The sequence below is a fragment of the Danio aesculapii genome, chromosome 1 (genome assembly GCF_903798145.1).
Source record: "Danio aesculapii chromosome 1, fDanAes4.1, whole genome shotgun sequence".
NCBI classification, from domain to species: Eukaryota; Metazoa; Chordata; class Actinopteri; order Cypriniformes; family Danionidae; genus Danio; species Danio aesculapii.
Genome location: NC_079435.1, coordinates 20,873,786 through 20,897,708, shown reverse-complemented (window position 1 = coordinate 20,897,708; position 23,923 = coordinate 20,873,786). Strand labels below are relative to the sequence as shown.

Below are 23,923 nucleotides of genomic sequence, written 5' to 3'. Positions count from 1 at the left end.
TGTAGTATATGTGTGTGTGAATGAGTGTATATGGGTATTTCCAAGTGATGGGTTGCAGCTGGAAGGGCATCCGCTGTGTTAAACATATGCTGGATAAATTGGCAGGTCATTCCGCTGTGGTGATGCCACATTATTAAATGGACTAAGCCGAAAATGAAATGAATGAATGAAAATACTTACAACAACTGTTTTACTGTGGAATGTTAAATAACTGACTAGTCTAAATTAAAGTAGGAAAACTATTGGGCATTTCATCTCAAATGGGTGTCAAGGTTGCGCAGTGGGTAGCACGATCGCCTTATAGCAAGAAGGTCGCTGGTTCGAGCCTCGGGTGGGTCATTTGATGTTTTTGTGTGGAGTTTGCCTGTTCTCTCCATGTTCACGTGGGATTCCTCCAGGTGCTCCTGTTTCCCCCACACTTGTATAGGCGAATTGGGTAGGCTAAATTGGCCATGAATGAGTGAATGCTTCCCAGTGATTGGTTGCAGCTGGAAGGGCATCCGCTGTGTTAAACATACTGGATAAATTGGCAGTTAATTCCGCTGTTGTGACCCTGGATTAATAAAGGGACTAAGCTGAATAGAAAATGAATGAATGAATTTGATCTCAAATGGAAAATATGGTAGCCTATCTTTTATGATAATGGTGTAATTCTTAACTGAATTTGACAAGACTAGAAACGTGTGGTATAGTAGGCATTGAAAAAATGAAAGAGCTTGCATGTTTTAAACGAGCCTAGTGTTTTTTAAACAGGCAAAATAATAATAAAAAACATAATTAATAGGCTATCATAACCATAATTTATTTTACTGTTACTTTTTTTCTCAATAAAACAAAACGCACCTCATAATGTCACAAACAAGCTTAAGGCGAAAAGCTCAAACAGAAAGCGAATAACAAATGGCATCTCCTGTAGATGGCCTACTATGATGTAACCCAGACCAGCATGTTCTGAGAAAACGAAAGCAAAGAAACCGAGAACTAGTTCACGTCTGAATCCTCAAGCCATGAGCTCGTCATTTAAACGTGAGTTGTATACTTTGTATTAGAGGAAGTGTTAATATAACTTAATAACATGTGTGCATTGTCTTTGAAAAGACGAACACCCAGTCTTTTAAGCGATTTTAAAGAAAACAAGAGAAGTAACATAGAAAGAGACAGAAGAAGACCGATTTTAAAAGGCTGGTTCAACCAAATATGACACTTACTTGATCAGTATAGCCAATGTAGTTAGTAAAAATGGGCTTGCAAGATATATTTGGTATACTAGCATAAACATTTTGAGGAGTTTTATCAAAGTTAAGATATGGAATAGTGATTGATCATTTGCTCAAAGAGTGTATGATAATAACCAACATATTTCATTAATATCTTCTGTGTAGATTTGACTAGAATAGGACAATTTAAGAGTGTTTTTTTTTTTGTTTAAATTTTCTCTCATGGAAGAAATGTTTAATTTTTTTTTATATTTATCCTGGACTGTGTCTTCTTAATTTTATTCCCCCTTTTCACTGTAATATAAGTAAAAAACTAAAATCATAATGAAAGATATTGATAACCTTGGATAAACATATCACGGTTTCACGGTATTGTGATTACTGCTATAAAATATATCCTTTTTAAATGTCTGGGTACAAAACAAAAGCTTTTTCCCCCTTTGAATACAACATCTTTTATTTTAAGAAAGTTTTGAAATATTTTGGAGCAGTAAAAATGTCAAAATAAATAAATTAAAAACACTGATTTCTTTACATGTTAAAATGGCATCTTTGGATATCTTTTCTGCTGGAGATACTGCTGTCCTAAAAAAAATTGTAAAAACGTAATAAAAAATCTCACATATACATTAGAATTACATTACAATATAGCAAATCATTTTGGCAGTTTTAAAACCTTGACTTTTGCAAACCATGGTATATCTTGAAAACGGTTATCATACCTGTAAGATGTTTTTCCAGGACCATGAACAACAATCTAAAAGTCTTGTGTCTTTTCAGTTTTTTTCACAGAATTACTGATGCCTTCTGTAATTGTTGCTGCCATTGCAATCGGGATTGAGGTATGCTTATGTGTTTTTTTTACTCTAAACTGATACAATTTAACATGTACAAGTGGCCAAAGCATTGTATTATGTACATCACTTCTAGATTTGTAAGGAAGAAAAACTGAATTTGTCTGATATAGGTAAGGGTTTTGCTGTCTTATTTATGGAAAATATATCACAACATAAGCTGTCAGAATACTTCATATAAATGTGTTGTACATTAAAATCATTTGAAAAAAAAAGTATATATATATCATTCTTGTTCATATTCAGTGAGTTATCCTGGCGATCCGCTCCGGATACTTTTGGTTGGAAAAACAGGTGTGGGAAAGAGCGCAACAGGCAACACCATCATTGGACAAGAAGTTTTTAAGTCAGAGATTTCATCTTCCTCTGTGACTGCACATTGTGAAAAGTTTCACACAGTAATTAACGGCAGAAAAGTGTCCGTCATTGACTCTCCGGGTCTGTTTGACACCAGCTTACCTGTGGATGAAGTGGTCAACAGAATTAAACTCTGCCTTCCTCTCTCAGCTCCAGGTCCACATGTGTTTTTAGTTGTGATTCAGCTTGGCAGATTCACAGATGAAGAAGAAGAAGCTGTGAGAATCATCCAAGCAGCCTTTGGTGAGGAATCCTCCATATACACCATGGCTCTGTTCACTCATGGAGATCGATTAGAGGGGAAAAACATTCACTCATTTGTGCGGGATAGTCCAAAACTGCTCAGCTTCATCAGAACCTGCAATGGTCGATACCACGTGTTCAACAATAAAGAAGAAAATCCAGAGCAGGTCATTCAGCTGCAGGTGACTGGAAATGGTGGTCAACACTACACCAGTGAGATGCTGGAGAGGGCAGAAAGAGCAAATGAAGAAGAAAGACGGCGTATCCTGAAGGAGAAACAGGAGCAGAAACTGAAGGAGATCGCAGCTCTGAGGGAACAGCTTGAAGATGAGGCCTATGAAAAAGCAATGAAAAGATTAAACAATAAAAATAGCTAACAACAGGCAAGATAACAAGCTTTCGTTTTTATTGTTGTAAGGCACTAAGCAAAATTTTCTGGTGACCCAAATGAAAACGTACAATGTTTGGCTCTGGAAATAAATTCTCAAACTCTAGTTTATATGATAATATAATGAAGTGGTGTGAAAAAGTGTTTGACCTTTACTAAGGTCATAGTTCTTTGCATGTCTGTCACACTTTAATGTTTCAGATCATAAACAAATTTAAATACTAGTAACACAAGTAAACACATCATGCAGTTTTTAAATGAAGGTTTTTATTATTAAGGGAAAACAAAATCCAAAGCTATAAAAACATAACTCTGGTTTATTACAGTTTTTTCTGGTTTATTACAGTTCAATTTCTTTAGCCCAGGGGTCTCAAATTGGCGGGGGCCCATATCAGTGACTGACAATTCATAGGAGGGAGGTTTTAACATTTAATCACAAGAAAAAAGAAGAAACCCGACATAATTGATGCACTCAGACTTTCTTCCCCAGAGTATCAAAGTTCCTTCTTTTTGTTTTGTACATATTAAAGGGCTAGTTTAAATTGCTAATAGGCATAATAATAATAATAATAATTATGTCCCAATCAATTGTTGCTTAACCAAAAGTTTAACAGATAAGTTTAAGACAGCAGAAAAGAGTTTGGGTAACTTTATTGACTTTATAATGGCAATTTCTCAATATAATTTTTTTAGTAAAACTTCAACAAAGAGGGGAAAAGTATGTATATATTCCCTTTTACTTGAACATGTTCAATTCCACCAGTAAAATTTTACTAATGCACATTTTTTATATAATTCTAAAATGCATGTTAGGAGAATCTATTAATGAGACCATTTGAATCGAGTATTATTAAAATAATCATATTCACACCACCAGTATAACGTGTAAGCCATGAAGAGGTGTTTGTAAAACAAAATACAGGCAGTATAAAATCAAATGATTATAATCAAATGACCCTTGAATATTTACAAAAATTGTGCTTTAGTAAAAATAGAGCACTTTTATTTCAACGTTTAAATCAGCCCCAGTAATAATCTGCATGTGTGTTACTCTCAACCGCATGCTGAGAGAAACCGAAAGTAACCCAAATATATAGTACAGTACTTTAAATGCAAACCATGTCCAGTAGGTGGGGGGGTCAAAACCACAAGTGGCTACTACTGCACAACAAGGACAGTGATTCGAAAATATATGTTTTGTTGGCCCGAATCTTGTTATATTTTTGACGTCAGTTGCGGGTCTGAGGGAGGAGGAGAGGTGCTGCAAACAGCCCCTGGGCCGGCAGTTTCAGACCCCTGCTCTAGCCACATCCAGGCCTGATTACTGCCACTCCTGTTCATAATTATGAAATCAGTCAAATAGGACCTGTCTGATAAAGTGAAGCAGACCAAGATATCCTCAAAAACTAGACATCATGTCAAGATACAAAGAAATTCTGCTGTGTATCAAAATATCCTGAAGGTGAATGTCCAATCTGTTAGTTACCTCAAGCTGAAATATAATATAAGATATTGATATAAGATACTGTTTAACATCATCTGAAAAACACAAATGAGCATGAAGTCACAGTGTGTCTCTTCCAATTGTTTAAGTACAAGCAAATGTTTATGAAGGTCAAAATTAAAGAAAGTATGCAATACCTTTGCTGTGTTAAAAAGAAAATGTCATGGGGTCTCTTTTTTTTCATAAGCCCATGTTATAATTAAGGGAAAACATCTGGGTTATACTCACAGTGAAGATGAGGCATCCTCAAGTGAACAGTGCTGGTATTGTTCTGTTAAAACAGGAAGAAAACATAATTAGAATGCAAGCAAGTTACATTCTGAATATTAAACTGCACAGACATTTTAGGAAATAGTTAATACCTATTATTGACCGTCTGTGTAATGTGAAAAACAAAAAGGCGGGAAATAAAGAACCCTAAACTCACATTAAGATCTATTTTACATAAAAGGGGGAACCAAAAGCAATAATGCAATTCACTTGACAACTTCAAACACTGGGGGGAAATGTCAAAACTGTTTTATTTTTTTCATTTCTGGTTTTAATATTTAGGCACACTGTGTGTAAAATTGCCTCTACACATTGTTTATGCTTGCTATGAGGAATCATTTCAGAACGCAAGATAATGAAAGTGGATGACGTCAAATTTCAGGTTAGTTTTCTTCCATGTTTGGTGTGTAGTGTGACATGCTACAATGTAGGATTAATAAAAATCTACCCATCAGATTTTGCTACCAGTTTAAATTTTAATGTGGAAGTAGTGCGATATGAAGCTGTAATATCAGCCTAACCTGTCTAACCCCTAACCAGAACTATTCAAATACAATGTTAGCATAATCTGATGGGTAGGATAAAATGTCAGGACAGCTGGCTTAAGAGAGGTGAGTTCTTGTGCAGTGTTTGATCGCTGGTTGAATTGATTTCAAAATCCATGGTGATGAAAAGCAGTGGGTGGAGAAGGAATTGATGCATGTGACCCAAGCAAACAAACAAAACAAACAAAAAAAACAAGTCTAGCAAGTTTATGGTTCTTTAATGTGTGTGTGTTTATATATTAACAGAGAAAGCAATTGAGAGAAAAGGACACGCTACAGTAGCAGGAACAGGGACCCTGGTGAATTTCTTCCATAAAGAAAGGTGAGACAGAACATGTCGTAATATTATATTTATTGTTTTGTTTCATAAACAGACGCAGAGCTGGAATGAGGATATATGAAAGCAGAATTAGAACAGCCCTAGTGAGGACAAATTGTAAAACCTATAGGAGTCAAAAATTAAAAAGGGTTTGTTTAAAAAAAATCTGTCAGGCATGGAAAACACTGCGGAGAAAACGCATGGAAAATGATTTCACCCATTTTTCACTGTAAAAAAATATTTTAAACAAGTAGACACCTGCATTTAAATGGAGAGTTGACCTTTAACTGAAAATTCTGTCATCATGTACTGACCCTTTACTTGTTCCAAAACTGTCTGAGTTTTAATCTTCTTGAAGACAAAAGAATATGTTATGAAAAGTGCTGGAAACTCATAAAGGTTTGAAACCACTTGAGGGGGAGTACATTTTAATATTGGAGTGAACTATTACATTAAGTGCTTTCTACAGCTTACAAAATTATTTTTGTGAAAACGAGACATGTCGTAATTGACCTTGAGGCAAATAAAGCTTTTGCAATAATGAAGATGCAGAAATGACAAACAAAGCTCATGTCAGAAACAAAAGCAGTTTGAATGCTTGAGAAATTCATCCTGTAATAATTTCTTTAATGGTTTAAAGCTTTTTAAATTTAATTTAATAATGTTGTTTTTATCTGATAAATTATTAACCAAATGCCTCATTTTCCCATTTTTAAGCAAAAACGACACTTCTGGCCTGGCTATAATTGATGAATATGGCTGTCATGGTGATCTCTAGTGGACAACAATTAACATCAGTCTTAATTGTATTGTGCTTTGTCCTTCTGATTGCTTTAGTGGGGTTGTATCAGGTAAGTGATAAGAATTTTGAATACATTTATTTCATAGTAGCGTAGTACTGGGCAATTTTAAGTGAGCTTCAAATTTGCAGGAAGTCAAACCAAACAAAAAAAAAAGTCTCATTCAAAAATAAATATACAACAATAAAAAAATTTATAGCTGCAAGCAGCAATTATTGGGACCAAGCAGCCCAGCGGCCAATTCATCAACAAGCACGGCTACAAGCTACAGAACAATTGGAAAAATCTATACCTTTTTAGCAGCATGTTCTGAGCCAAATTTGGGGGAAATTGGGCTAACAATCAATGAAGAGTTCAAAATAACAGAGTTTCACACTAATTCAAGATGGTGGGAAGGAAGTTGTATATTTATGTTTACATGTCAATAATACAAGCAATCTTTACCTAGAAGGTGGTGCAAACTGACGTAGTTTGGTCAATATCAGGTCTAGATCACACACATTAAGTTTGGTTTCAATACTTCAAACCATTGAAGTGATTCAGCCTGTAATGTCATCTGGCAGCATCACATCAAGTTTGCGCATGCGCTAAATGACAATAGGTTGTCTATCAAGATGAATGACATAAATTTAGGTCTACATGGTCTGAAGATGATCCAAGTCAAATTTGGTGAAGATTGGACCAAAGGTCTAGGAGGAGTTAAAAAAAAGAATGGTTTGAACAAAATCAAAATCAAAACAGGAAGTTTGGCAGATTATGGCATAATTGGTATCTGTGTTTTCATCAAAGTAAGCATATGGGGGCAAAAGTTATTACCAAATTTGTAAGTTTCATTAATAATGGCTAGAAATTGTTTTATAACTCTTGACCCATAGGTGGCACTGTCACCAAATTTTATGGTGTGGTCAGTGTGAGGCGACAATGACAAACCAAATATTTACCCAGATACAACCTCAGATGTAGTGTGGCATCATGCCATCACATTTGTCGGTGCAGTAAACTAAAATCATTACATCTATCGACACAAATTCAATAACTTTTTGAAAGCATGATCTGAATAATATCTGAGCCAGATTTGGTGCAAATCAACCAAACGTTGAAGGAGGAGTTCGAAAAAGTGGGTTTTTGACTTAAGGCTATATAGCAAACAGGAAGTTCAGTTAATTAAGGCACAATTGGTATCGATATTCTCAAGACAACCCAAGGAATGTATCAAAACAAGTTTCATAACAATAGGCAAAAATAGTCAAAAGTTATTAGCATTTTCAAAAATAACGTTATAACATTTGACCAAAAGGTGGTGCTGAGACAAAACATTTTGAGCACATTCAGGGCACAGTCTCGAAGACACATACCAACTTTTATGGGTGTTTTTTTGCAAGTTCTAGGTTAAATTTGTTCACAAGTTAATTGAAAACTATTCGTCTAATCAACTCGAATTCAATAAATTTTGTCAGCATAGTCTGTAGATCTTGTGATTTAATTTTGGTGAAAATAAAAAAAATGGCCTAGGACGAGTTTGATCAAACAGGTCTTACAAAAAATTCGAAACAACAAAAAAAATTTCATGATGGAAAATAAGTTATAACAATAAACATAAGTGAAACTTTGGACAAGTGGTGGCGCTAGAGAGTTTGAGTTAGAGAGTCCAAATTTGTTGTGAGTAAAGATCGGACTGTCCTCTATTAGTGTGTCAAAGTTTGTGCATATGCCGCAAACGGTTCATAGGGCTGCCATAGACTCCCAGAGCAGAAGAAGAAGAAGTAGAAGAAGAAGAAGCCGGAATAATAATAATAATAATAATAATAATAATAATAATAATAATAATAATAATAATAGCCTGTAATCTCCTGATGCTGTCATATTTTTTTGTTATGTTACAGTTTAATTTATTTGCTTGCCTCACTTACATAAATGGACTATAGTGTACTGTACTATTAAATTACTAACTAATGTCTAAATAATTATTTTTATCATTTAGTTTGACTATACATGTACAGTATATAACCTGTAGTCATTGTGCACCACCTCATTCCAATAAACTGAAATTGAGCTTCCTGCATTTTTAAAGAGTTTAATGAATGTCAATCTTATAAAGATGTTTGCAGGTTGATTGTCATGACCATGGAAAACATAAAAAAGACAATGTATAATTTCTTATCAATATGGATTTTTAAAATATTATTAATTTTAAGAAAATGTTATTATTTAATTTTATTTAACTAATTTTATTTATTTAAATACAATCTATATTTTTACATACATATACAATGGTGTATTAACATTCACTCACTTATGTTCCTTATTCTGGTTAGTCACACTTCATTTTTCTGGCACATGTTGTTGTTTTTTCAGCTGCAACCCAACACTGAGAGGGCACATACTTGTGAACTCTCTCATTCACACACATACTCAAACACTATGGCCAATTTCTCCAATTCACTTATACGGGAAACCTGATCACCAGGAGAAAACTCACGTGAACACGGAGAGAACATGCAAACTCCACACAGAAAGCCCCAATGGTCCAGCCAGGATTTGAACCAGCGACCTTCTTGATGTGAGGCGACATATACAAAAAAATGTAATTTTTATTCATTTAAAATTGTACATTTTTTATTTAAGCAAATTACATGTAAAAAAATATGCCCAGGAGCAACGTGGTGGCGCAGTGGGAAGCACTGTCGCCTCACAGTAAGAAGGTCGCTGATTCAAGCCTTGGCTGGGTTAGTTGGCATTTCTGTGTGTAGTTTGCATGTTCTCCCCACATTAGCGTGGGTTTCCTCCGGGTACTCCAGTTTCTCACACAAGTCGAAGGACATGCGCTATATGTGAATTGGGTATGCTTAAAATTGCCCATTGTGTAAGTGTGTGTAGGATGTTTCCTAGTGATGGTGGGTTGCGGCTGGAAGGGCATCCGCTGCGTAAAACATATGCTGGTTAAGTTGGCGTTTCATTCTGCTGTGGCGACCCCACAGATTAATAAAGGGACTAATCAGAAAATAAAATAAATGAATAAATAAAAATATGGCCAGTTTCACAGACATTGTTTAGACTAAGTCAGGATGAGGTCATATACTTCAATTCTGAATTTGAAGTAATCATAACTGGTGCCCATCTTAAGACAAAACCAAGGCACTGACACATTTTAAGATCTGACAAAAGATCATTTTAAAATCAGTGTGTAATTTTTTTTCAGTTGAAAAGGCTTAGACTTTCATTTTAGGCAATACATTTTCATTGATTGTTGTGACAGTTACAACATTTTGCCAGTATGTTTCAAAGAGACTGAAAGTAAATAAACAGCAGGCGCATATGATGCAGCTAATATCATATCACATCTGTGCTGATGCGCAGTACATGAACAAAAGCATTTTCAGCCATTTTAGTGTGAATGATGGAAAGAATTGAAAATGATAGTGTGGGCAGGGAGTGTTTTTAGATGAAAATGGCATTTTCAAATTTATCTTTAGTGTAAATGTAGCTTTAGGCAACTCGCAGCGGCAAGCGACCGTTCATTTCAACAAAAAGTGAGCGACCTCTGACTATGCAAGCGTCATTGACCGTTGGTGACAAGGTGAACGTTTCAAATGACGCAACGAAGTTGAGAATCCTTCAACTTTAATCAAATGAAGAGCCACTGTCTTGAGCAACAGGCAATAGGAGCATCAGAACTCCTGTGATCCTCTGAGGCCGGTTGCATTCTCCATGATGTAGACCTACACAGACCCGCGTTTGCAGCAGATAAATAGCCACAATGACAGCGAACACATTTTTTTCTTAATCAGATTTGTAATTAAGCATTTTATGTACTGATTCCATTCATATTTAGCATTTTTTCTGAACAATGTTTACTTTCAGTGGCATGTAAACTCATTTCCTCTATCACCATAAACATTACCTAAGCAACCTCAAGGTAGTAAAGCACACTATTGACTTCAGTCACCACCCAGAACAACAGACAGCTACAAAGTCACTGTTATTGTGAATGAGGAATTAGTCTGATACCATGTCCTAACAACACGCGGCGTGACAAAATTCCAGAGTCAATCAATTTGGCTGTCTGAACCAAATGCAACGCAACATGACAGAAACATTTATATACCAGCCACTGTACTCCCAATGATATGGTCACTGTACTGACTTTCATTTTCAAACTGTCATTTTAAGCATTGTCTGTGAAACCAGAGCATGATGAGATGTACAGTATGTGAAACATTAATCAATAAAATGTACTTAACTTTCAGAAATGCGAGCAACAAAATTTGAATTTCAAATATTCCAGTGGTTTAGGTACTGTGCTTTTTCTTCTCACATCTAAAAATACTGATAGGTACCTTACATATTTTAATTAATATCTTGGTAACACTTCACAATAACAATACAAAAATATTGATACTAATATGTTAACTGAACGCTACTTTATTATGAGCTAATGATGAGTTAGAGTATGCGCTAATCAAGAACTAAGGTTAACCAGAGTTGTGGAAATAATGGCTACCTTAATTACTTGTTTTTTAACTAATGTATTAATTAACAATTTAGTTTAAGCTAAATTTAACTAGCTCTATGAGGAAAAACTATAAATTAAATATTCGAATGTAATGGTCATTCACATCTGTGAAGTTCATGTTTACATTGAAAACAATAGAAAAGTGTTCAGACAACATCATCCTGAACAGTCTAAACACAGGAGTTCATGAGTTGTTAAGAATGAGCTAATAATAATGTGCCCCTGCAAATAAAAGTCACAATATTAATGATACATTAACAGGTCATGAGTTCATGTTGGCCAAATTGCATTTTTAATTAACAGTCTTCTCATAGAGCAAGTTATACTTAACTTAAACTAAAGTGTTTAAAGGGTCACGAAACCCCAAAACACATTTTTTGAGATGTTGACAGTCATATATGTGTCCCACGCTGCTAAAAACACTATTGGGACGCATATATTTAGTTAACATGTGAACATTGGTTGTTTTTGCGTTATTTTGAGCAAATTCGTTCTTCTCACGGTTTGAAAAGAAATTTTGAAGCAATGTGAAGGCGATTATATCCTTGCGTGAATTCCAGCGTGTAGATGGAAAGACTTTTCATGAGAAAGACTTTCAAGTCTTTCCAGATCGCAAATCAGCACACTCTATTGTGTATCAGGTGAAACTTAATTAATATGCATGATAGCTTCGAAGACTGTTTTTAATTGTTACAATGTTCAGACGGCAGAGAGACGCCAGGTTGTGTTGCCAACCGTAATTAAAACAAGTGGAAGAAGCAGAATTGATGGGTCATCAGTGTTGCGTTTAAAGATGTGCTGCAAGGTTTTGTTTACAATTTCCTGCTATGAGAGCGCAGCTGGAATCATGTGGATTACAGTAGTCTGCTAAGAAGTGACAAAAATAAATTTGTAAGGAACATGTTTTACCCGAGAGCTTTTCACATCTGAAAATGGTGAAATTCAGATTTCCCACTCGTCTCTTAAAAAAGGATGCAGTTCTAGTTTGTGTCAATTGTCCGGTTTCTACGGATTTGTTAAGTGTGTGATCAGTGTTTTGTTTATGTTTATTCAGAGGCAAAGTTAGTTGGTATCGTCAGCAGTACTCTTTCAGTTTTTAAAGACATACCTCAAAATGATTTAGTTATTGAGTTTACAGTACGTTAACATCACTGCAATATTATGGACTAAAAGATCCGCTGTAAATGCTGCTCTCCTAGTGTAAACATGTAAACACCTTAATCAAACTATTACTGTCGTGTATGATTTTCGTTGCATTTTGTGACAGGAAAGTCTATACACACACTGCTTTCTGATGCCACCCATCGAGCGCATCTAAGTCCATGTAAACAGTCACTGTCTTTCTTCCTTGCATCTGTGTGTTGCTGTGCCTCTGTGAATATCAGCGCATGCTCGAACCGAAAACTCCAATTTTTATGCAAACCTTTGCCTCTTTCCCTCCACCGACATGTCCCCCTAAACAGAGCTGGACTCACCCTCTTTCCTGACTTTTTTCAAACTAGAGGTGTCAAAGCACCCTGCTGAGACAGCGGGGCTTCATGGGCCTTTAATAAACAAGTAATTAAGGAAGCTGTTATTTACACATGAACCCATGTGATTCATATTGTAGTTAAAAGTTAGTACTTGATTAGCACATGCCTTAACTCATCATTAGTTCATAATAACAGGGTATATACAAAAATCAGACAGTGAAATTCAATATCTTTTAAGACTCTTCCCTGCTGAAAAATCCAGCTTAAACCAGCCTAGGCTGGTTGGCTGGTTTTAGCTGGTCGACCAGCCTGGTTTAAGAGGGGTTTTGGCCATTTCCAGGCTGGTTTCCAGTGATTTCCAGCCTGGTCTTAGCTGGTCAGGCTGGAAAATGACCAGCTAAATCCAGCTAAAACCAGCTTGACCAGCCAAAACCAGCCATGTCCAGCTTAAACCAGGCTGGTCAAGCTGGTTTTAGCTGGATTTAGCTGGTCATTTTCCAGCCTGACCAGCTAAGACCAGGCTGGAAATCACTGGAAACCAGCCTGGAAATGGCCAAAACCCCTCTAAAACCAGGCTGGTTGACCAGCTAAAACCAGCCAACCAGCCTAGGCTGGTTTAAGCTGGATTTTTCAGTAGGGTTTCCATACAATTTAAGACCTCATCGCCACTTTAGATTTCAACCAGTAACATTGTAAACATTTTAACTAGAATTATGTTTATACTGATCATAAGAAACTAGTTCTAAACTAAAACACCATTCATATACTGAATAAAACTGCTAATTCAGCAGGTGGCGCCTATGACAGCAGGAATAACAGTGTTGCCTTGGTTACTGCAGTAAACAAAGCAGGGTGATGAAAAATCGAGCAGGATTTTATTGATTTCATCAACTACGCAGCATCCCAATATTTGCAGATTAAATTCAGGCAAACGTTAGCATACAGATACAAAACTGAATGTTTTGAAAAATAGCATTTAAGACTTTTTAAGGTCCTTAAATTACTCTAAATTAAATTATCAACTTTTAATACTTTTAATAAGACCCCTGCGGACACCCTGAATAAAGTTACACTGATATTAGAACATCATTATTTGTGTATTGTTATTGTAAAAAGTTACCGATACCTTCAGTATGTCAAAGAGTACTAACAACAGAGTATAACTGAATGAATTATGAATGCATGCTGCAACACATAATATTTATGAATAATGTTCTTCTCAATAATCATTCAGATGAACCGCTCCGGATTATTTTGGTCGGAATGACAGGAGCAGGAAGAAGTGCCTCAGGCAACACCATCCTTGGAAAGAAAGTATTTAAATCAGAGATCTCCTCCTCCTCTGTGACTAAGCGATGTGAAACTAGTAATGCAATAGTACATGGAAGAAATATATCAGTTGTGGACACCCCAGGCCTGACTGACAGCAGCCTAACTAAAAATGAGCAGATGGACAGAATTAAACAATGCCTTCCTCTCTCAGCTCCTGGTCCACATGTGTTTTTAGTTGTGATTCAGCTGGGCAGATTCACTGATGAAGAAGCAGAAGCTGTTAAAACCATTCAAAACATTTTTGGTGAAGAGTCCTCCACGTACACCATGGCTCTGTTCACTCATGGAGATCAACTGAAGGGCAAAAATATTCACAGATTTATACGGGACAGTCCTAAACTGCTCCGCTTCATTAAAGCCTGTGGTGGAAGATTCCATGTTTTTAATAATGAAGACCAGAATCCTGAACAAGTCATGAAGTTGTTTGAGGATGTTGACAAAATAGTGACAGGAAATGAGGGCCAACATTACATCAGTGAGATTCTGGAGCGAGAGAGGGCGATCGAGGCTGAAAAACATCACATCCTGAGAGAGAAAGAGGAAGACAAGAAGAAGGAAACGGAAGCTCTGAAAGCTACTCTTGAAAGTGTAGCGTTTTTAAAGGCAAAAGAACAACTGGACAACATGTATGAACAGCAGGCACGATGGCAAGCTGTGCAAAACATTCATAGGCAGAACAGTTGGTCATTTCTTGTACAAACTTTTTTCAAAAGAAACTTAAAGAAATTTAAAGAGTATGTGGAAGATTTAATCCTAACGCTACATTAGCATTGTGGCATGTTTTGAAACCTGAAGAAAAAACAAATATTAAACCAGATGAAATCTTTCAGATTTACTATGTGGTTGTGCAATGATATGAAGATATTTGTTATGAAGCGGACAGGAGACAGAGGTAAGGAAACGTTAGGGTGTTTATTAAATGACAACAAGGAGCACATGAAGGATAGCCAGGAGGATCAGGAATGATGTTGGGGTCTTTTCCTCCGTGGCTGGGTAACAGGAATACACGAGGATGGACAGCACACACCAGATACAGCTGACAGAGGATGACACAGACTTGGAAGGACTGGAAGACAGGACGATTCGGGTGGACCAGGAAGACTAGGAGGAATACAAAGAGAACAGGTAAGTAAAGCGTTTGTTTTAGCTGAGGATGACTACGCTGAGTGGTCGCTCAGTTGTCCGCTTTCGTCGAGACGAGCCCGGACAATGAGCGACTGGAGTGCTGTGCTTTTATCTGGTGCTCGTGAATGTGATGCAGCTGTGTGCTCATTAGAAGTCAGGTGATGGTGATCTTCGTGAGTGGGGATCGTGAGAGCCTGACCAATCCGTGACAGTACCCCCCTCCCCAGGGCCCGCTCCTGAGGGCCGACACCTCCGACGCCGTGGTGGTCTCCCTCTGCCTCTAGGCGCTGGGAACTCAGGGTGGCTCTCATGAAACTCCACCATGAGACTAGGATCGAGAATATCAGCTCTGGGAACCCATGTCCTTTCTTCGGGGCCGTACCCTTCCCAGTCCACCAGGTACTCCAACTGGCCACCACGACGTCGGGAACGCAAGATCTCCTTCACTGCGTAGACGGCTCCTTCTTCTAGGAGCAGTGGAGGAGGGGGTTCCTCTTCGTGGTCAGGCTCTGTGGAGGGAAGAACAGGATCGTGATAGGGTTTCAGGAGTGATACGTGGAATGTAGGGTGAATACGGTAGTGAGAGGGTAATTGTAGTTTGTAGGTGACGGGGTTAACCTGTTCCACGATGGTGAAGGGACCAACAAATCGGGGACTTAACTTGCGAGAGGGCAGTCGCATGCGTATGTCCCGGGTGGATAGCCACACCTTTTGTCCGGGTGTGTATCTGGGTTCTTCAGACCTTCTTCTATCGGCGGTTACCTTGCTTCGACGGACTGCCCTCTGCAGATGTTGATGAGCCTCGTCCCAGACTCTCTCGCTCTCCCGGAACCAGTGATCCACTGCGGGGACATCAGATGGTTCGCCATCCCAGGGAAAGAGCGGTGGTTGGAAGCCCAGGACGCACTGGAATGGCGTGAGTCCGGTGGAGGGTTGCCGCAGTGAATTTTGGGCATATTCTGCCCAGCCCAAATACTGGCTCCAGGAGCTCTGGTGACCACTGCAGAAGGTCCTCAGGAACCGTCCCACCTCCTGAATCTTCCTCTCTGTCTGCCCGTTGGTTTGGGGATGATATCCAGAAGAGAGGCTGACGGCCACACCTAGGAGCTTGAAGAAGGCTTTCCATAGACGTGAGATGAACTGTGGACCTCTGTCCGACACTATCTTCTGGAATACCAAATGACCTGAAGACTTGATTAAAGATATTGTCGGCTGTTTCAAAGGCTGTGGGAAGACCTTTCAGAGGGATTAGTTTGACAAACTTTGAGAATCTATCTACGATGACTAGAATACAGGTATTACCTTCTGACGAGGGGAGGTCAGTGATAAAGTCCACTCCTAGGTGTGACCAGGGACGGTTCGGAATCGGCAAGGGATGGAGCTTTCCAGCGGGTAGATGACGTGGGCTCTTGGATTGGGCACAGTCCTTACAGCCCTGAACATATTGCCTCACATCCCTTGCCATGTTTGGCCACCAGAATCGTTGGGATACTAGCGAGAGAGTATTGTTGATCCCTGGATGTCCAGTGCCTAGCGAGGTATGTAAGGAGTGGATCAGATCTACCCGGTGTTCAGGTGGTATGAACTGCCGATGAGGAGGGCATCCCGGCGGAGCAGGGGCTTCCGGAGTGGCAACGACTGGAGGAGCGTTCCAGGTGATCGGACAAATGGAGATGTGTTCGGGAAGAATCTTCGTTGGGAGTTCTTCATGATCGTGATGCTCGTGTAAACGAGAGAGAGCGTCTGCTCTTAGATTCTTGGGTCCTGGACGATAGGAAATGGAGAAATCAAAACGTGAGAAGAAAAGTGACCATCTGGCTTGACGTGGACATAGTCTCTTGGCCTCTTTGATATATTGGAGGTTTTTGTGATCTGTGATCACCTGGAACGGATGTTTGGCTCCCTCCAACCAGTGACGCCACTCCTCCAAGGCTAGCTTGATTGCTAGAAGCTCCCTGTCTCCTATGCTGTAATTCTGCTCCGCCGGGCTCAACTTCCGAGAGAAATAGGCACAGGGATGCAGTCGGGGCGGTGTATCATGATGTTGGGATAATACTGCCCCGACGCCGGTGGTGGATGCGTCCACTTCCACCACGAAAGGAAGATTTGGGTCAGGATGAGTCAGGAGTGGGGCCCTTGTGAACTCCTTCTTAAGAAGGCGGAAGGCTGCGGCTGCTTCTTTGGTCCACTCCGTCCTTTGGGTTTACCCTTGAGGAGATTAGTGAGAGGTGATGTAATCCTGCTGTAGTCCTTGATAAACCGTCTATAAAAGTTAGCAAACCCAAGAAACCTCTGGAGCTCCTTAATGGAAGTGGGTTCTGACCAGGATAGAACAGCCTCAATTTTCTTCCCATCCATACGTATACCGGTTTGGTCAATGATGTATCCCAAGAAATGAATCGACTTCTGGTGGAATGAGCATTTCTCCGCTTTGAGGTAGAGGTGATGTTCTCTCAATGTGTGTAGGACCTCCGCAACGTGTTGGCGATGTTCGGCCTCACTCCGGGAGTAAATGAGGATGTCATCTATGTACACTATTACAAAGTGGTGAAGAAACTCCCGGAGGACTTCATGAATGAAGTTTTGGAATACGGAGGGGGCGTTGACCAGACCGTAAGGCATGACCTCATATTCATAGTGGCCAGTAGGGGTCACGAATGCTGTCTTCCATTGGTCCCCCTCACGTATTCTTATCAGATTATACGCGCTGCGGAGGTCCAATTTAGTGAAGACTTTAGCTTCTCGGAGCTGTTCCAAAGCGGCTGGTACCAGAGGAAGGGGATATCGGTATTTTACTGTACCGTTATTTAGGACCCTGTAGTCGATGCATGGACGCAGCCCTCCGTCCTTCTTGGCCACAAAGAAGAAGCTTGAGGCGGCTGGTGATTTTGAGTGACGTATGTACCCCTGACTCAGAGCCTCCCTTATGTAATCTTCCATTGCCTGATTCTCTGGAAGCGAGAGCGGGTAGATCCTACCTCTTGGCAACTGGGCATCTGGAACTAGGTCGATCGCGCAGTCCCATGGCCGATGCGGCGGTAGCTGGGAAGCTCTCTTGGGGCAGAAGACATCATGAAAGGAGCTGTACTCCTTAGGAATGTGGATAGACTGCTTCTCAGGAGGACTCTCGACCGATGTTGTAAACAAAGAAATGGGGTTCCGACCTTGAAGAGGGAGATTTGGAAAACAGGTAGGTGTACATCCAGATCCCCATTTCTTTATCTCTCCTGTGCCCCAAGAGATGATGGGATCGTGCTTCACCAGCCACGGGCGCCCTAGAATGATGTCCATATTTGCACCCTCCAGAACCAGAAATTGAATCCTCTCTTGATGTAACAACCCCACTTGAAGAAGGATGTCTTCGCATTGTCGATGGATACGGGTCGAAGATCGAGTGCACTGGGTTATCGGTTGTATCTGGTATATATGCGAGGACGCCTCAGTACGTAGGTGGAGTTGACGACAGAGGGATTGGGAGATGAAGTTCCCTGCTGACCCGGAGTCGATGAGGGCTGTGACAAGGAGAGAAATAGAGGCAGTAGTTATTTGTACGGTGGTAGTAAGTGGTTTACATTGTTCAATATTCGTACTGAATACACTCACTGAAGTCCGAATGGGACGAAGGGGACACTCCATACGGGTGTGTCCACTGACACCGCAGTATAGACACAGACCCCGGGTCAGCCTCCTCTGTCGTTCCGCTGATGTCAGTCTTCCAGACTCTATTATCATGGGTTCTGGTTCTGGAGAGGCTGTTGACTCAGGCGATTGGAGGAGTGCAGACGAGGGGGTGATGGTGTCCTGTTGATAGGAACGGAGACGATCGGAACATCGGAGAGAATGTTGGATGAATCTCTCCAGACCCATAGTATCATCTAATGTGGCCAGCTGGATTCGGAGAGTGGGTTCCAAGCCGAGCCGGTACGTGGTCAACAACGATCTCTCATTCCATCCACTTGCAGCTGCTAGAGTGCGAAACCGGAGAGCATATTCCTGTGTAGATAGAGTACCTTGCTTTAGATGATACAGCTGCTCTCCAGCGGCTACTTCCCCATCAGAACGTCCAAACACCTCTTTGAAATACTCCGTGAAGGTAGTGATGGAATTCATGACCGGCCCGGCTTGGTTCCAGATCGTCTCAGCCCATTTAAGTGCAGGCCCAGAGAGTAGTGATACGATGTAGGCGATCTTTGACTTATCTGTGGGATATAGAGAAGGTTGCATTTCGAATATGAGGGAACATTGTAACAGAAAACCATTGCACTCCCCCGCTCCGCCTGAGTAGGGCGCTGGTCGGGCCATGGGACTGGAAGGAAGGGCCGAAGAAGAAACTGTGGAGGCGGAAGTGCTCGGTGCTGGTGGTGCGTTGGAAAGTGGAGCTGGTGGCTGTAGAATCCGCTTCAACTGGTCCACCAGCTCTTGAAAGTGATCGGGGGTGCTCATGTTGTCGTCGTTATTGGTCCGGGCTTCTGTTATGAAGCGGACAGGAGACAGAGGTAAGGAAACGTTAGGGTGTTTATTAAATGACAACAAGGAGCACATGAAGGATAGCCAGGAGGATCAGGAATGATGTTGGGGTCTTTTCCTCCGTGGCTGGGTAACAGGAATACACGAGGATGGACAGCACACACCAGATACAGCTGACAGAGGATGACACAGACTTGGAAGGACTGGAAGACAGGACGATTCGGGTGGACCAGGAAGACTAGGAGGAATACAAAGAGAACAGGTAAGTAAAGCGTTTGTTTTAGCTGAGGATGACTACGCTGAGTGGTCGCTCAGTTGTCCGCTTTCGTCGAGACGAGCCCGGACAATGAGCGACTGGAGTGCTGTGCTTTTATCTGGTGCTCGTGAATGTGATGCAGCTGTGTGCTCATTAGAAGTCAGGTGATGGTGATCTTCGTGAGTGGGGATCGTGAGAGCCTGACCAATCCGTGACAATATTGTCTGGAATTTGTAATTGTCGACACATTCACCCCTATTTACAGCACAGCTTTGTAGCTCAAAAGAGCACCATAATATTTGTAGCCTAGACAAAGTGTTTCATTCATCTTTTTTCAGATGATACACACGCAAACTATTTCCATTCAAGAAGACATGCTGCAGTCAGCAGCAAAGATTAAAAAAGGTAGTCTGTCTTAGCATACACTGTTGTATATACTGTATTCGTACAGAAGATGTAAGGACTTTTCTAGATTATGTGATCATAAACTAGGGCTGAATGCAAATGTGGAATTGTAGCCCTCCATTTTGTCTATGAAGTGAACAATATGGTAGGTGCACAGATGTGTTTAGAACTGGATGTTTACATTAAACAGTGTAACTTGTATGTCCTTTTTCCATGTATATCCATTATATATCGTACAAAGAAATAAAACTTAGGTGTTTTTACTACTAAATTGTTTGTAGTGGTTGATGTGTAATATACAGTGCTCAGCATATATAAATACACCCCCGACAAATCTATCTTTTAAATTCACATTTTTAATACGAAGCTAAACAATATATTTGTGCATATATATTAGATTAGTCAGTACTGAAGCCAAATCTGGAGCTTATCTAACAAAATAACGTACCATTACTGTCCAAAAATTAGTAGCCCAAATGTATATGTTAGGGGAAAATATTAAATACATTTTCAAAATTAGCAAAAATCAAGAGGAACAAAACATATATACAGTATTGTTGAAATTTTGTATTTTGTAAATTCGTTTTTGCAATACTTATGAATTTAATCATATTATCTTTCCTTTTCTAAAGATGTTCTGTGTCTAAAATATTATTTTAATTCATATATCTGTTAAATAAATCTGTTTGTTCAATTGCACCAATATATATTACCCATATTCACTGAGAAATGGATAAAAATATTAATTTTCAAAGTGGGGTGTGCTCAATTATGCTGAGCACTGTGTATACTGCTCAAAAAATAATAATAAAGGGAACACAAACAGCGCAATGCAACTGCAAGTGTTCACACTATTTTCTTGAGCAATATATTTAAAGAGTTTTTTTTTCTGCTCATATGAAAAAAATACTATAGTAATCCATAGCAAATCGACCATATTATTGACCTTATTCATTAACATATGAGTGGCGCAGTCATTAGAACCTCATTTGTTTAGGACTTCCAGTCTGATTTTTAGCTGTAAAAATGCTCATTATGCTGCTTGATGTTTCAAACCTATTTTTACTTTTTATGTATTGTCATAAACACAATTGTTTGAGATGAGATGTAACTGCTCTAATGTAGAACACACTTTATTATATGGCTGAAACACTATAGTATTTACTATAAATCATAATATTTTTTCACAAATGCACAAATACTTTGCTTCAAAATATATTTAACTCATGCGCCTATAACAACCTCTCTTTTACTTCATCATATAAAACTAAGCATGCAGTGAAATGTAGGGAATGTTTTCTAAATTGGATCTCTACTGTATTTGTCAGTTTTTCAACAATGGCAATGCCATTCTTTCACATCACCCCATAATCTAATCATTGCTAGTGATAATCATTACTCTTGACAAAATAATACTTAAAGCAGTGGTGCAATCGTACTCGAGTGCGCACCAAAAGTGGACCAAAAAAGTATACCGAGACCTCCTTAAAGAGGTGGTCTCGGTAACTTCATTCTCAAAATATATAGTTTGTCTAAAGTGATGTATACAAACTAGTTTACTATAAGCAGGGATACAATCAGTCAGTGCATTTTGTGTCTGCCGGTTTGCTTACTTGCGGGAGTTCCATTGTCATTTACCCGCACATGAATTCTGGCCAATTGAAAAGCAGTTAAGAAAATATGTTCAACAACATCTGGCCAATAAGTATTGTGGATTTTGGTTCTTTTCAGCTGGTTTGGACAAAAGCAATCAGTGTGGTGTGAAAAGGACCCAAAGATGGCAGAAAATGCTACAATGTATAATTTATTCCCCTTATAGCACCCTAAGTCAAAGCCTGTCTGTAAATAACTGAGATAAAGAGAGTGTGTAGAGATATACACTTTAGTCGTTTATTTGCCAACTTTTAAAATTTGGATTGGGTGGGTAATAGTACACCACCTTTTTTTTAGGACTACACCACTGGTATGTATGACTTTCTGTATCTTCAATAGGCTTCAGCAGATGATTTTGTTCAATGAACACAAGAGAGCTAAAGATGTTAGTTCATTAATCTCATTAACAAAATGAACTGTTTTTGTTTGTTAAACTTAAAATTTAATAACAGCTTTACTACAAATGCCAGGGTTAAACTTGCGTAGCAAAACTATGGTTAATTTTTATATACCATCACTTAAAATACTATAATTCATTCATTCATTTCCCTTCAGCTTAGTTTCTATTTCAGTGGTCATCACAGCAGAATGAACCGCCAACTGTTTCAGCATATGTTTTATGCAGTGGATGCCCTTCCAGCCACACCTCAGTATAGGGAAATACCCATACACACTCATTCACACACACACTCATACACTACGGCCAATTTTGTTTATTCAATTCACCTATAGCGCATGTTTTTGGACTGTGGGGGAAACCGAGGCACCTGAAGGGAAACCCACGCGAACACGAGGAGAACATGCAAACTCCACACAGAAATGCCAACTGGCCCAGTTCAAATCAGCGACCTTCTTGCTGTGAGATGCTGTGAGTGCTAACCACTGAACCACCATGCTGCCCATACTATAATAAGGTACTTTGATCTGATCTCTAGTTGCTGTGATTATACACCACCTATTGTAATATAAGCAAATTGCTCAATAATGTAAGCCTACTAAGTTTACTACTATAAAAAACTATATTAGGTTTTAATACACCACAGTGTACAATACAGTATTTATTAAAATGTGTCAGTTCCCTGTAACTAACACTAAAATATGCTGCAACATTAATTAACAAACTGTTGGAAACACTATAATATACAGGTACAGTATAATACACTTTACTATATGTGGTCAAAACACTATATTATTTACTATTAAATACTATAGGATGTTTTCATTGATACAAATAAACCACAAGACAACACACCTTTTAAAGCTAGTCATATTTCTTCTGAATGGCTGTGTATTAATGTGGCTTTTATTTTAGGAAAACATTGATTTTTAGAATCAGAATTGATTTTATTGCCAAGTGTGCTTTACACACACAATGAATTTGTTTTGGCTACAGAAGCTTCCAGTGTACATAAAGCGACAAGTGACAACACAAAATAAATATGAAAAAAGATGACAAACATTAAACAGAGATGCAAAACACTCTGGGTGTTGAATTGTATGTACAGATTTGTTATAAATATACCAGTTATACGGTGCTTGTACAAGTGCGTATGAGAAAGTATTGCACGTTTATTTCACAGTAGGGAAATATTTAACTGTTCATGAGGTAGATAGCTTGAGGAAAGAAACTTTTCCAGTGTTTCTTGTGTTTTTGTGCTCGGTGCTCGTAGCGTCGACCAGACGGTAACAGTTCAAACTGGAAGTGTGCTTAGTGTGAGGCCTCCAGAGTGATTTTGCAAGCCCTTTTACTCACTTTGGAAGAGTACAGTTCTTGAAGTATAGGAAGGGTAGAGCCAGTGATTCGTTCAGCAGTCCGGGCTATTCGCTGTGGTCTATGAAGGTTGGTTTTGGCAGCTGAGCCAAACCAGACGGTGATTTACTGTCACTTTGACTGCTGACTAATCAAGACATTGAGATACAGCCTACTTACACTCACTCACTCACTGGGTTGGACCCCCTTTTGCCAGCAGAACTGCCTTAATCCTTTGTGGCATAGATTGAACAAGATCCTGGAAATATTCCTCAGCAATTTTAGTCTATATTGACATGATAGCAACATGCAGTTGCTGCAGATTTGTCGGCTGCACATCCCTGATGTGACTCTTATGTTCCATTACATCCCAAAGGTGCTCTATTGGATTAAGATCTGGTGACTGTGAAGGCCATTTGAGTACGGTGAAGTCATTGTCATGTTCAAGAAACC

At 39.2% G+C, this 23,923-nt stretch overlaps 2 protein-coding genes across 3 annotated transcripts in view; both read left to right on the top strand.

Moving 5' to 3' along the window:
* The first annotated feature begins 980 nt into the window (after positions 1 to 980).
* Positions 981 to 3,133, top strand: zgc:194443 (uncharacterized protein LOC100170776 homolog). The gene is made up of 4 exons (XM_056457183.1): positions 981 to 1,026; positions 1,998 to 2,059; positions 2,148 to 2,184; positions 2,318 to 3,133. The coding sequence occupies exons 1-4, from the start codon at positions 1,008 to 1,010 to the stop codon at positions 3,046 to 3,048; spliced, it is 849 nt and encodes a 282-aa protein (XP_056313158.1). The 5' UTR covers positions 981 to 1,007; the 3' UTR covers positions 3,049 to 3,133.
* A 2,466-nt stretch (positions 3,134 to 5,599) lies between these two features.
* LOC130228704 (GTPase IMAP family member 9) overlaps positions 5,600 to 23,923 on the top strand; it is a 28,247-nt gene continuing 9,923 nt past the window's right edge. Inside the window, exons 1-4 of one of the 2 annotated variants that reach the window (XM_056457163.1) lie at positions 5,600 to 5,700; positions 6,415 to 6,548; positions 10,745 to 10,790; positions 13,717 to 14,674. In XM_056457163.1, the coding sequence (XP_056313138.1) occupies positions 6,447 to 6,548; positions 10,745 to 10,790; positions 13,717 to 14,582 (1,014 nt within the window). In that variant the 5' untranslated portion in view covers positions 5,600 to 5,700; positions 6,415 to 6,446 and the 3' untranslated portion in view covers positions 14,583 to 14,674. Of the gene's footprint in view, positions 5,701 to 6,414; positions 6,549 to 10,744; positions 10,791 to 13,716; positions 14,675 to 23,923 lie in introns of those variants that run through there. The other variant, XM_056457148.1, reaches the window with a different exon arrangement.

Coding starts and splice junctions, on each gene's coding strand:
- zgc:194443 (XM_056457183.1), top strand. Junction 2,060..2,147: donor CCATTGCAATCGGGATTGAG/GTATGCTTATGT, acceptor CATCACTTCTAG/ATTTGTAAGGAAGAAAAACT. Junction 2,185..2,317: donor ACTGAATTTGTCTGATATAG/GTAAGGGTTTTG, acceptor GTTCATATTCAG/TGAGTTATCCTGGCGATCCG.